Raw genomic sequence first — 12,474 nt, 5'->3', positions numbered from 1 at the left:
TTCTGGCACTTCACCTGTGACTATTCATGATACAAATATCTCAGCAAGAAGCCCAGCAATCACTTCTCTAGCTTCCCACAGAGTTCTCGGGTACACCTGATCAGGTCCTGGGGATTTATCCACTTTTAACCGTTTCAAGACATCCAGCACTTACTCCTTTGTAATCTGGACATTTTGCAAGATGTCACCATCTATTTCCCTACAGTCTATAATGTCCTATAAATTCAAACCCATTTCTCCCACTTTAATCATTGAGCCACACTCTTTAATTTTGTTGACCCTGTGCCAATTAGCCGGCGGTTAAAACATTTGAAACTAGAGGGGGGTCAACTATTCCTGGACAGTTTCTATCAGAATGGTGGGCAGTGGAAGAAAAGAAGGAACAATCAACAAGCAGGAGAGAAATATCTGTCTGACACAAATACAGCATTTGCTTTTCATCAAATAAACTGTTCAAAACAAAATCAGATGGTTAAATATCCCTACTTATTAACAGAATATAGAAAAGTACAGCCTATGGGTATGAAACATTACATTAATTTGAAGTAATTTGCACTGAATGCCTCATCATAAACTGGAATGGTCTTGTCCCGTTCTGTAAAGCCAAAGATTACAAACAACCGTTCTCCTTCCTCAGACTTACATAATAAGGTTCAGCCTCTCTTTCAGTTATTTCATCCTGAGATAAAGTGAAACAGGTTGGTATTCTTCCAAACCAAACGTCCCGTAATACATCTCTGTCATCTGTCATTTTTCCAAGATTCAACGCAGCACATAGAGACAGTTGTGCCTGTCACAGCTTTGGGAGTAAAAAGAAAAAAACATTTTAAAATGAGCGTACATTCAGCTGGTGAAACTTTGGGTAACACTGGGGTTGTGTTCAGCTCTAACACTTTTCTCCCTTCCCATTAACCCAGAATAAATTCATCATAGCATGATTGAACTTAAAAACCTGAGAGTAAAAAGTGAGCATACAGCCCTGAACACATTCTGTCAACCTTCTTGAATTCATAATGAACACAACAAATATCCATTACAGTGTATAGCCACATCTTAATATCCTGAATGTTTTGCTTCAACCTTCAAATTCCAAATAATAAGTAATCTGCAACAGAATCTCTCCATAAATTTTCAAACTAAAAATCTCTGGTATTAATTTACTGACTTAGAATTACTGAATTTTACAGTCTAGGCCATTCAGTTGATAATGTCAAAGCAAATTCATTGCCTAGTTTCTTGATTTTTGTGTATTTATCCACACACCTTTTGCAAGTTACAATGGACTTAATTCCTATACTTTTCTGGCGAAAGAGTAGATATCTAACATCCTTTGCATTCAGAAAAACAACCACAGTTTGACCATTGTTGAAAAGAATAATGTTGCCAAAATTTTGTCTTACACTCAACAAAACAAATGTAAGAATGCTAAATTTCAAGCAAGTTGAAAATCTCATAACACCAGATTATAGTGTAACAGGTTTATTTGAAAGAACAAATTTTCAGAGCGTTGCTCCTTCATCAGGTAACTAGCTCTCTGATGAAGGAGCAGTGCTCTGAAAGCTTGTATTTCAAAATACAGTAGAACCGTGATTATCTGAATGAGACGGGTGGGGAGTATTTTGTTTGGATAAATCGATCTGATCATAATTAAATGGTCATTTACGAGTACCAGTTATCTGAACATTTCTCAGTTATCCAGCAATGCATGCCATCATGCTGTTTAATCAATAACTGATCTATCATAAACAAGTGGTCATTTCAGTTCTGGTTATCAAACATTTCTCCGTTATCCAGCAATGCACGCCACCATGCCATTTAACTGATAACTGAATGCTGAGTTGCCTAATGCCACTTTTACAGGACCTTGAGATATTGTTCTGATAATCCGAAATTTGGATAACCAAGACTGTACTGTAAACCTGTTGGACTAAACTCGGTTAAAACCTTCGAGTAAAAAATGAGGTCTGCAGATGCTGGAGATCACAGCTGAAAATGTGTTGCTGGTCAAAGCACAGCAGGCCAGGCAGCATCTCAGGAATAGGGAATTCGACGTTTCGATTATGCTTGAAACGTCGAATTCCCTATTTCTGAGATGCTGCCTGGCCTGCTGTGCTTTGACCAGCAACACATTTTCAGTCAGGACTAAACTCGGTGTCGTGTGATTTCCAACTTTGCCCACCCCTGTCCAACACTGGCACCTCCACATTAAATTTCAATCAAATAATGTATACAGAAGGAAGACATTTCCCTTTATAATCAAGAATTGTACCATCAAGCAATTACTTCATATTTTGCACTCAAAACTAAGCAGCTCACTTTCATAATCTTGCAGGATTCTAAAAAAATGAGTAGGCCAAGCAAACTTTTGAGTCTGTACTGCTTTTTAAAGACTCACGGTTGATCTTTTAACTCCTCTTTCTTTCATTATTCCCATAGCTTGATACCCTTATCCCTAAAAGTACCAATTCCTGACCTAATGTCTCATTGCAGTTTGAAACTGATTTCTTCAGAGGTAGTGAGTCCTAATTGTTGACTTCACTTATCCTATTAAGTCCCTTAAGAATTGTGTGTGCTTCAATTAGATGCCTCTCACATCTTTTACATCTATGCCACCTCAAATCCTAAGACAATGCCCTCAACCCAAGAACCAGTCCACAGAACATTTGTCATATTTGCTTAAAAGCAAATTACTGCAGATGCTGGAATCTGAAACCAAAAGAGAAAATGCTGGAAAATCTCAGCAGGTCTGGTAGCATCTGTAAGGAGAGAAAAGAGCTGATGTTTTGAGTCTAACTGACCCTTTGTCAAAGCTCTTGACAGCTTTGAGAAAGGGTCAGTTAGACTCGAAACGTCAGCTCTTTTCTCTCCTTACAGGTGCTGCCAGACCTGCTGAGATTTTCCAGCACTTTTCTTTTGGTGCCATATTTGCTTCATGGCTAGTACATCCTTCCATAGACATGGAGGTCAAAAACTTACAGGCGACTCTGTTCTCATAAATAGCAAAGATAATTTTAAAACATTGTCACACTTAGGTAAAAATCACACAAGACCAGTTTAATGTCCAATAGGTTTACTTGGAAACACTAGCTTTTGGAGTACTGTCACATTGGTACTCGAACACTTCTGAAACAAAATCTCTCGTACTATTTTCTCTCCTATTGCTTGCTGTACCCTCGTATGCTCAAAGTCACATATATTACCATTCAATAACTTGAATGTCGCAAATTCTTAAGGATTACTCTACATCTCCCCAATTGCACTCCATTTATGTTTTAGTCCAATATAGATAAGAGCATCGGAAACTCAAATGTATAATAATGAAGCAATCCAAACTGCGTAGATTAAAATCTCTGGTTATAGCAGTCCTATTTAATAAGGAGGCTAAGTTCTCTAAATTCCCTTTTCTGATCGGAGTCGCAATACTTCACCTCATCCCTAGGCCCAGATACATGTACATACAAGGAAAGGATGGCAGAACGCGACGTCGTCAAACAAAACAGGAAGGGTAACAAAATTTCGGACAGCATTCACGACTTTTTTTTTGACAACAACCCTTCCGGAAACTTGTTCTGTTTCAAACATACGTACGTGGAATCCTCTGATTTTTGCAGAGAAACTTAATTAACTAAACAGCTCCAAACTAACGGGCAGCTGTGAGCAAAGTCAGACACTGATATTCACGGTCTAAAGCCACAATCAAAGGAAGTGTCAGTCATTCATATAAACCATATCACTCGCCCCACTGCCCAGCTTCTTCAACAAGCAAAATGTGGGTCTCAATTCCCCCCAAACTACAGATGGACACACCACCCCGCTAGCTCCGCGGGGACGCGCACAGGCGTAAACACACCTGTCTCCACGGGGACGCGCACCTCGAACTGAACCCTGACACGCGCACACCATACGTCCCCTACCTCCCCCACCGGGGTTGCGCATGCTCCTCCTTCCCCCGGGCTTGCGCATGCTCCTCCTCCCCCCCCGGGGTTGCGCATGCTCCTCCTCCCCTCCCTCCAACCGAAGGAGGCGCAGGCCCAGTCCCCTGGGACGAGCACAGCCCTAATCCCGCCCCTCCCTCCAGGCCGCCTTGAGAGACAGCGAAGAGGCGGGTGCGGCCCACGCAGGGGTTTGAGACCTGCCATCTTACCCGAGGTTTTCCCCCCCCCCTCTCCCTCCTCCTCCAAATCCCGAGCTGCGGTGGCAGCGGCTCCCTTCTTACACGGATGTACCGGTCCGCCCGCCTCCTGCCGCCGGATGCCGAACCCCCAACGAGCCGTGACCTCGCGCACAACCTGCGTCCGCAAACACGTCATCACTACCGGCAGCAGGATGGGCGCGGGCCAGGTGAGGGCGGTGCTACAGCGCCGCTACCGTCTTGGAGGAATCACCACTGCCAGTCTCCAACAGCTGTGGTCCAGTATGGGCAGTATGCCTTCAATACGCCGAGATTGCATCTTTAAAGTCGACTGGGACCTCACAGCAAGAACAGACCATTGATCCTGCCCCACCACTGAATTAGATCCTGGCTGATCATCCAACTGAATGCTACTTTTTTGCACTATTTCCATATTCCAGAACTGGAAGTATTTGTGGGGGGTAAACCTGTTAAAGTTTCAAGTCCAGTGATTCTTCTTCAGAATTGTGGAGCTACCAGCAGCTGGTACCCATGATTTAAAAGCAATTTACCTGACACTCATTGTAAGCGTTGTTTACACAGCTGGTGGCTCCAGCAGTAGTTGAAGTTTGCAAAGCTTTAATTGGCTACAAGTAGCTGATTGGTTTGTGGACCAGTGCTGAAAATGTGTTGCTGGAAAAGCGCAGCAGGTCAGGAAGAAGGGCTTATGCCAGAAACGCCAAATCTCCTGTTCCTTGGATGCTGCCTGACCTGCTGCGCTTTTCCAGCAACACATTTTCAGCTCTGGTCTGCAAGGAGAAAGTGAGGTCTGCAGATGCTGGAGATCAGTGACCAGCTTTCAAAAACAAAGACTTTCTGCCTACAACAACTATTTGACTGATTGTCAGGTTGCTGACTAGCTTAGGACTATGAACAAGATGCAGAATTGTCATTAGTTCTCCACCAACTCACAGAGTGTCTCTATTCTCTGTAACCAAAACCGCCTTAAGTCTGAAGAATATCAATTTCTCTTTCCTCTAGTTTCAGTTCCTGCTCCTCAGATGCTGTCTGACCTGCTGTGCTTTTCCAGCACCACTCTAATCTAGACCCTGGTTTCCAGCATCTGCTGTCCTTGTTTTTACCTGTAACTTTTAACTAACCAGTTAGAGATTAGATTAATTACAGAGTGGAAACAGGCCCTTCAGCCCAACAAGTCCACACCGACCCGCCAAAGAGCAACCCACCAAGACCCATTCTGCTACATTTACCCCTTCACCTAACACTACAGTCAATTTAGCATGGCCAATTCACCTAACCTGCACATCTTTGGAGTGTGGGAGGAAACCGGAACACCCGGAGGAAACCCACGCAGACACGAGGAGAATGTGCAAACTCCACACAAACAGTTGCCCGAGGTGGGAATTGAACCTGATTCCCTGGTACTGTGAGGCAGCAGTGCTAACCGCTGTGCCACCCATTATGTAAGTGAGAACTGTCCCCCAGTGCCTCCTGCAAACTAATGAAAGCTTCCAGAGAAGAAAGACCAAGAAGCAGTATTCAGACCAGCATAAGAATCATTGCAATGACAGTGTGAATAGGAAACGCCAAATTGCCTCCCAGTTTTTCCCTTTGCCTATAACACCTATTTTTTTTTCAGTATCTGTGTGGGTTTAAGGAGAAACTTATAAGGGGATTAGAGATCTAAATAGTAATTTTATACTGATAGTTCATAATTGTTTATCTGTGGCGATAATCTGGTTATTTATATGGTAGCTCTTGTTAAGTATAACTATCTAGTGCATGCTTTTTGTCAACATAGATCTAAAAGATAGGTTTGGGAAATTATACAATTTTTAAAAAATCTTTAATTTTTTTGCAATGTCTCCAGCAGAGCTCGATTTCCAGTTTTTTTTAATCACACTGAATTGTAACATGCTGTATGATTCCTAGTTCTAGATTTGCATGCCAGAGAAACATTTTATCCATATCCAGTCTGACAAACACTAAGAGTTTCATTCACTCTAGTTTCTGTCACACAAAACCTTTTAACTTCTAAATCTCTTCTGTCTTTTGCTCTATTGCAAATCATCCCTTAATCTTTAACGACTTCTTTGATTTGTTCAAACCCTATCGCATTTATATCTTTCTTAAAGATATATCTGATAAAGATCATCAACCTGAAACATAAAACCTAGTTCTCTTCACAGATATTTCTTAACATATTGAGTAGTTACAGCATTTTCTGTTTCTATTTCAGATTTTCAGCACCCGTAGTATTTTGATTTAGAGGTACATTATGATAACAATTCTACATATTGCACCATTTTTTAATTTTTTAAAATCAAAACATAATCATGACCTGTCATTTTAATTCATCTTTGTTACTAACATTTGTTAAATAATTTGCTGAATTATAATGTATTTGTATTTGGGGAGGTCAGCATGGCTTTGTGCGTGGGAAAGCATGTCTATCAAACTTGATCTGAGTTTTTTGAGGATGTGACCAAGAAGCTAGATGAGGGCAGAGCAGTAGGTTTTGTCTACATGGATTTAGTAAGACATTTGACAAGCTTCTGCATGAGAGACTGGTTAATAAAATTAGATCACATGAGATTCAGGGAGAGCTGGCTAATTTGATACAAAATTGTTTTGAAGGTAGGAGACAGAGGATGGTGGTGGAAGGTTGTTTTTCATACTGGAAGCCTGTGACCAGCTGTGTTCTCTGGGGATTGGTGCTGGGTCCACTTTTGTTTATTATTTTTTTAAACAATTTGGATGAGAATTTAGGAAGCATGGTTAATAGGTTTGCACAAGACACCAAAAGTGGTGATATAGTGGACAGCAAAAAAGGTTATCTAAAATTTAAAAGGGATTTTCATAAATTGGGCCAGTGGGCTGAAGAGTGGCAGATGGAGTTTAATTTAGATAAATGCAAGGTGTTGCATTTTGGTAAGACAAACAAGGGCAGAACATAAAAGTTAATGGTAGGGCCTTGGGCAGTTTGTCAAACAGAGAGACCTAGAGGTTCAGGTATAATTCCTTGAAAGTTGCTTCAAAGTTAGACAGGATGGTAAAGAAGGTATTTGGCATCCTTGCCTTCATTGCTCAAACAATTATGTTATACAAGTTGGGAAGTCATGTTGCATTTGTATAGGATGATGTTAAGGCCACTTTTGGAGTACTGTGTACAGTTCTGGTTGCCCTGCTATAGGAAGGATATTATTAATTTGGAGAAATTACAGAAAAGATCTACAAGAATATTACTGGGACTGGAGGGTTTCAGTTATAAGGAGATGCTGGATGGCTGGGATATTTTTCCACTAGAGGGGAGGAGGTGGGGTGGGGTGGGGTGGGGGGAGATCCTTATAGGGATGAACAATATAAAAAGGGGCATAAGTAAGGTGAATAGCCAAGATATTTTCCTCAAGGTAGGACAGTTCAAAATTAGAGGGCATATTTTTAAGATGAGAGGAGGAAAATTAAAAGAGACCTGTGGGGCAAAGTTTACACACAGAGGGTAGTTCATATGTGGAACGAACCACTAGAGGAAGTAGTAGATGCAGCTACAGTACAATATTTAAAATACATTTGGACAGGTACTTAAATAGGAAAGGTTTAGAGAGATATGGACCAAAGTCAGGCACATGGGATGAGTTTAGTTTGGAAACTTGGTCAGCATGGATATGTCAAACTAAAGGGTCTGTTTTTCATGCTGTATGACTCTATAATTCCTACAATACAGAAAGGAGGGTATTCGGCCCATTGGGTGTGCACTGACCCTCCAAAGAGCATTCCACCCAGTCCTGCATTTCCCATGGCCAACCCACCTAGCCTGCACATCCTGGGACACTACAAAGTAATTTCCCATGGCCAATCCACCCAACCTGCACATCTTTAGGTTGTGAGAGGAAACTGGGTATCCCGTCAGACACGGGAGAATGTGCAAATTCCACACAAATGGTCACCTAGTGCTAGAGCCATACCCAGATCCCTGGCACTGTGAGGCAGTAGTACTAACCACTGAACCACCATGTCACTCCTTGGTTAGAGAGTGTGTTAGAGATTTGGTACACAAAATGTTGTCATCTTACTTACCATGTGAAGCTATAATGGAACCTTTTTGTTATCAGTTATTCCCTTATGGATAATTCCAGCTTCTGTGTGACATATAGCTCCATTTCTAGACTTCCTGTGTTCTTGCCATAAAATACTATGTCCATCACTTTTGATGATAGTATATTATTTGGGCTATGCTTCTTACATTGTCTTGCCATTACCAGGGTGTTATCTATTTGTTCGAAATAGCAAGTGTCCACAAAAAGAGTGTTTGTAGTTTGGCAAAGGTAATCTCAAGAGCACATTGGCATTCCCATGTAAATTGGATTGCCGATGGTTGTGGTTGTTCACTGGGCTGGAAGGTCTGCTTTCAGACATTTCATCACCATGCAAGATAACATCGTTATGAGCTTCCGGTGAAGTGCTGGTGTTATGTCCCACTTTCTATTTATGTGTCTTGATCTCTTAAGATGAGTCTTACCAATTCCGTTTTTTTTCAGAGAATGGTAAATGGAGTCCAAATTGATGCGTTTATTAATGGAGATCTGGTTTGAATGCCAGGCCTTTAGGAATTTCAGTGTGTGTCTCTGTTTAGCACCTGACATTCAAACCCTAAACGTCTGGCATTCAAACTGGAACTCCTTTTTGTTTAGCTGCAGTTTCTTCATTTGGCCTCCTGAGACCAGCTGCTGACCTGTTTTGCTACAGTGATGACAATTTTTGAGTCTGTGTTGGTGATTGTCTCTGTGCTGCCACTTTGTGAACTCTCATGCTTGAACTTAGCTGTTGAGCTTTTTTGGCTGCAGGTTCCATCAAGCTATTTCCTGCTATTCACTTGCTATTTCCTGTGCTTTCTTTAAGTGTGGATTCCTGTCTAACAGTAACCTCTTCTCAATTGTTTCACACTTGAACCATGCAGCAATCTGTCTGTGACAGCATTTAAGTTGTCTCTGACTTCGTAGAATCCTTCTTTAAATGACCGAAAATTCCTTTAAAGTTCTGTGAACTGGGAAATAAATTCATTATCATGCTTTTGCATTTGTGAAATCTGAGCCTTTCAGCAATACCCAATGGTTTCAGTGAAAATTGGTTCTATAGAATTCCTTCTTTTTCTTCATAAATTTTGGAGCCCTGCTTCTCTGGCTGTACCAGATTCCTGAGGAAGTTAAAAGTCCCAGGAACACAGGGATGATGATATCTGCTTCAATTTCATTCGTTTGAAAATAATAGTCATCTATGCATCTCTCTGTATTATCATCATATGGTCCAATGGTGTCAGAATTTCCTGCTTTTTTTTAAAAAGTAGAAGCACAGTGTACCATGAAACTTTTTCGCATTATCTCGCTTCTTCCCATTTAAAACAAGATATTTGTCAGACTATCTTGTCTTTCTGAGTCTATACCCTGAGATCAAGACATGTTCCTTTATATTGGGTACTCATTACAGTGTTCCTTCAGGGTGCAGCACATGGCAAATTTCTCTGCATCATTCATCTCTCTCATGGGTTGAATTTTCTTTTTGCTATATCAGTGAATTGACCCAGTGGATCTCAAAACAGATTTTATCCTCATTACCAATTGTCTTCTTGTAACAAAAAGGACCAGGAGTATCCAAAGATTAAACAGCAGGAGCTTTACTATAGAGGTGTTCACTCTGTGGGCAGCAAGTTAAAGAGGGCTGTTTGTCCCCCCAAAATGGCTGATGCTGTCATCGTTATGCCATATAAATGGGCTCCTAAAGTGACAGTCCACCTTATATATACAAATATACAACAATATATAATATTGGATTAAAAATCCATCAAAGGTAACCAAAATAGTAATAAGTAAACTTGCTTTACTTCCAGAATACCAAGAGTAATCAAAATTGTGTTGTGACACTATCACTGTGTTAAACAGGATAATTTTCTACAGATATAGCAGCTCACAACTGAGTATCCATGAGGCATGTGGTTCATCAACAGCAGCAAGATTGTACTCCAGCACAGTCTGCAAATTCATGGCCTGGCATATCCCCCACTCAACCATTACCATCAAGCCAGAGGATCAATCCTGGTTCAATGGAAAGTGCAGGAAACCATATCAGGTTCAGACCCAGGCACACCTGAAAATGAGGTGTCAACTGGATGAAGCCATCAAACAGGACTTGTGTACCAAACAGCAGAATCAGCAAGTGATAGGCAAAGGAAACCAATTCCACAACCAAACAATCAGTTCTAAGCTCTACACTCCTGCCATGAAGTTGTCAATGGTAGTGGACAATTAAACAACTCACTGGAGAAGGATTCTCCGAAAATATCCCCACACTTGTATCAATCTTATCCTTAACCAGCTATTTTTATGAAACAAAGAAATAAAAGTCTCAAAATCAAAAAATAAAGTCCTTTTTACTTTAAAGTCTAGAAATACAGTATTAACCAATAATACTCATCAATCAGTTGCTTTGTTTAGGCAAAAGCAACCAAATGCTTCTTTCCTTCCATCACTGGATTCATTGAGATGCTCAATCCCTGCATTCTACTGTAACTCAACCCTCCCAACCCAAGACAACTATTATCTACATGCTTAGCAAGCCAATTCGTTTAGTGTGTGGCAAAGAGAGCTAATTTTCCACTTTGGTTTGCCAGTTTGTTTTTCATTTTCGGCCCACATTACTGGCTAGCGGCATTATGAAAAAAGATAGACAAATATTTAAGTTTGTCCCTTGGAGAATGTTTGGCCTCCAGACATGCAGTATTCAGGCTTAAACATGCCAACAACATCCTCTCGTGAATCAAAGTTCCAGCTGTGGTCAAACAGCCAACGGCTTTGTTGAAACCTCAGGAGACTTGAAGGGCAATGGAGTAAACCCTGACAAAAAAAAAATCTGAACTGAGCCCAAAGTTGACCTGATGTCAAAGAATGCAATCTTTCCTGCAATTCCTACAACCAAGTAAATGTCAAAGACAGTGCATTGCATTTCTGTGGACTCAAACAAGTTGAGAGGGGGACCCTGATGTTTGTGGAACCTAGAGTTTCATGACTTGGAGAGGACACTCCAATTATGCTACAGAGTGTTAACACAACATGGGAGACAACAGTTGCAATTGATAAGCTTGACTCGATTGGCATTGACAATGAGAGCCATGGCCTGTGTTCTCAAGTGGGAGGGAAGTTTGTTGTTCCAAAGGTCAGCCAGCACCCATTCAGGTTAGGAAGTTGCTGGCTAGTAAAATGCTAACTCATGACGGTTTATCTACTTCAGTGGGTAACTGGAGCTTAGGTACCCGCTCAACAAATGGATGGAATCCATCCCACCAGGCAAACAAACAAACAAAATGGGAGGTGATGCCGATTCTTCAGTTGACAAGCTGGAACATCAGGGCCATTTGCACAGGTTTGACAGGTATCTTGCCAGTGGAATTAGCATGGACTGATAGTCTGATGGCTGAGGCTACTGTTCAGAGGATCATTGGAAAAGGCGAGCAGAAACAAAATGCTGAGTTGGCCAAGAAGAGGACCCTGAGCAGACTGGAACCTATGATGATACCGTGGCTTGAAGTGGTGCATTTTCTCCTTTTTTTTGTGAAGTGTGGTTGAGACAGAAATGATGAGCAGTCTCTTCCAAGCCGATAAAATAAACAGCTTGTGAAGCCCTGGGATTTTTTTAAAAGTTAGAGCAATAGAAGCAACATGAGTGGTTGGAGGCAGGCTTCCAGTTTAGATCTGAGTTGTTGGGGTTTTAAAGATGCTTGTGGAAGCTGTTATGCATCTCTCCCTGCTACAGCAAAAAGCTTTGAGGTCTCTTGATGTTATTTTCTCCTGGACCGAAGAAACACTGAATGTGAGACAATCTATTTTACTGAATTTGCCTTTGCTAAGAGTATCTCTATGCAATGTTACTTTATTGGAACAGTTGCTGTTTAGTCGTTAGTCTGTTAAGGTTTCCAGCAGAGCTAAAGTTAAACCAATTCTTCTTTGTTTTGTTTGTATTTTAACTCGGTGTAAGAATAAATTGTGTTTTGGTGAAAAAGCCAAGTAGTGTGACCAATCAAATTACATCTGGAAAGCAGCCCCTTATACTTTCCTTGAAATAAGAAAAAAGTTAGAGTCCAAGCTATTTCCTTGACATATCTGAAGGGGGGTGGGGGGGGTTTGGACTGGTCCATAACGGACCAGCAAATCATACACCGTTGAAGTGTGAGTTGACACGGGGCAAGCAGACACAAGATGGTCACTAAGCCATACGTTGGTCACTTAACACAAGATGGCCATTGTGCCATGACATGGAAAAGTACAGTGAAGCATACACAGATACTGCCTGAGGCC

The 12,474-nt window shown here is 41.2% G+C and overlaps 1 protein-coding gene across 5 annotated transcripts in view; it reads right to left on the bottom strand.

Moving 5' to 3' along the window:
• Nucleotides 1–4,307, bottom strand: part of atg5 (ATG5 autophagy related 5 homolog (S. cerevisiae)) — a 283,848-nt gene extending 279,541 nt beyond the window's left edge. For 2 of the 5 annotated variants that reach the window (XM_060849527.1, XM_060849497.1), the window contains exons 1-2: nt 4,217–4,307; nt 644–799 (exon numbers count right to left, since the gene is read on the bottom strand). In XM_060849527.1, the coding sequence (XP_060705510.1) occupies nt 644–751 (108 nt within the window). In that variant the 5' untranslated portion in view covers nt 752–799; nt 4,217–4,307. Of the gene's footprint in view, nt 1–643; nt 800–3,588; nt 3,608–3,850; nt 3,922–4,216 lie in introns of those variants that run through there. The other 3 variants (XM_060849505.1, XM_060849512.1, XM_060849520.1) reach the window with 3 other exon arrangements.
• Between the last annotated feature and the right edge of the window lie 8,167 nt (nt 4,308–12,474).

Source organism: Hemiscyllium ocellatum, chromosome 3 (genome assembly GCF_020745735.1).
Source record: "Hemiscyllium ocellatum isolate sHemOce1 chromosome 3, sHemOce1.pat.X.cur, whole genome shotgun sequence".
Classification (NCBI taxonomy): domain Eukaryota; kingdom Metazoa; phylum Chordata; class Chondrichthyes; order Orectolobiformes; family Hemiscylliidae; genus Hemiscyllium; species Hemiscyllium ocellatum.
The sequence above is the reverse complement of the archived record's forward strand: the minus strand, read 5'-3'. Positions and strand labels throughout refer to the sequence as shown.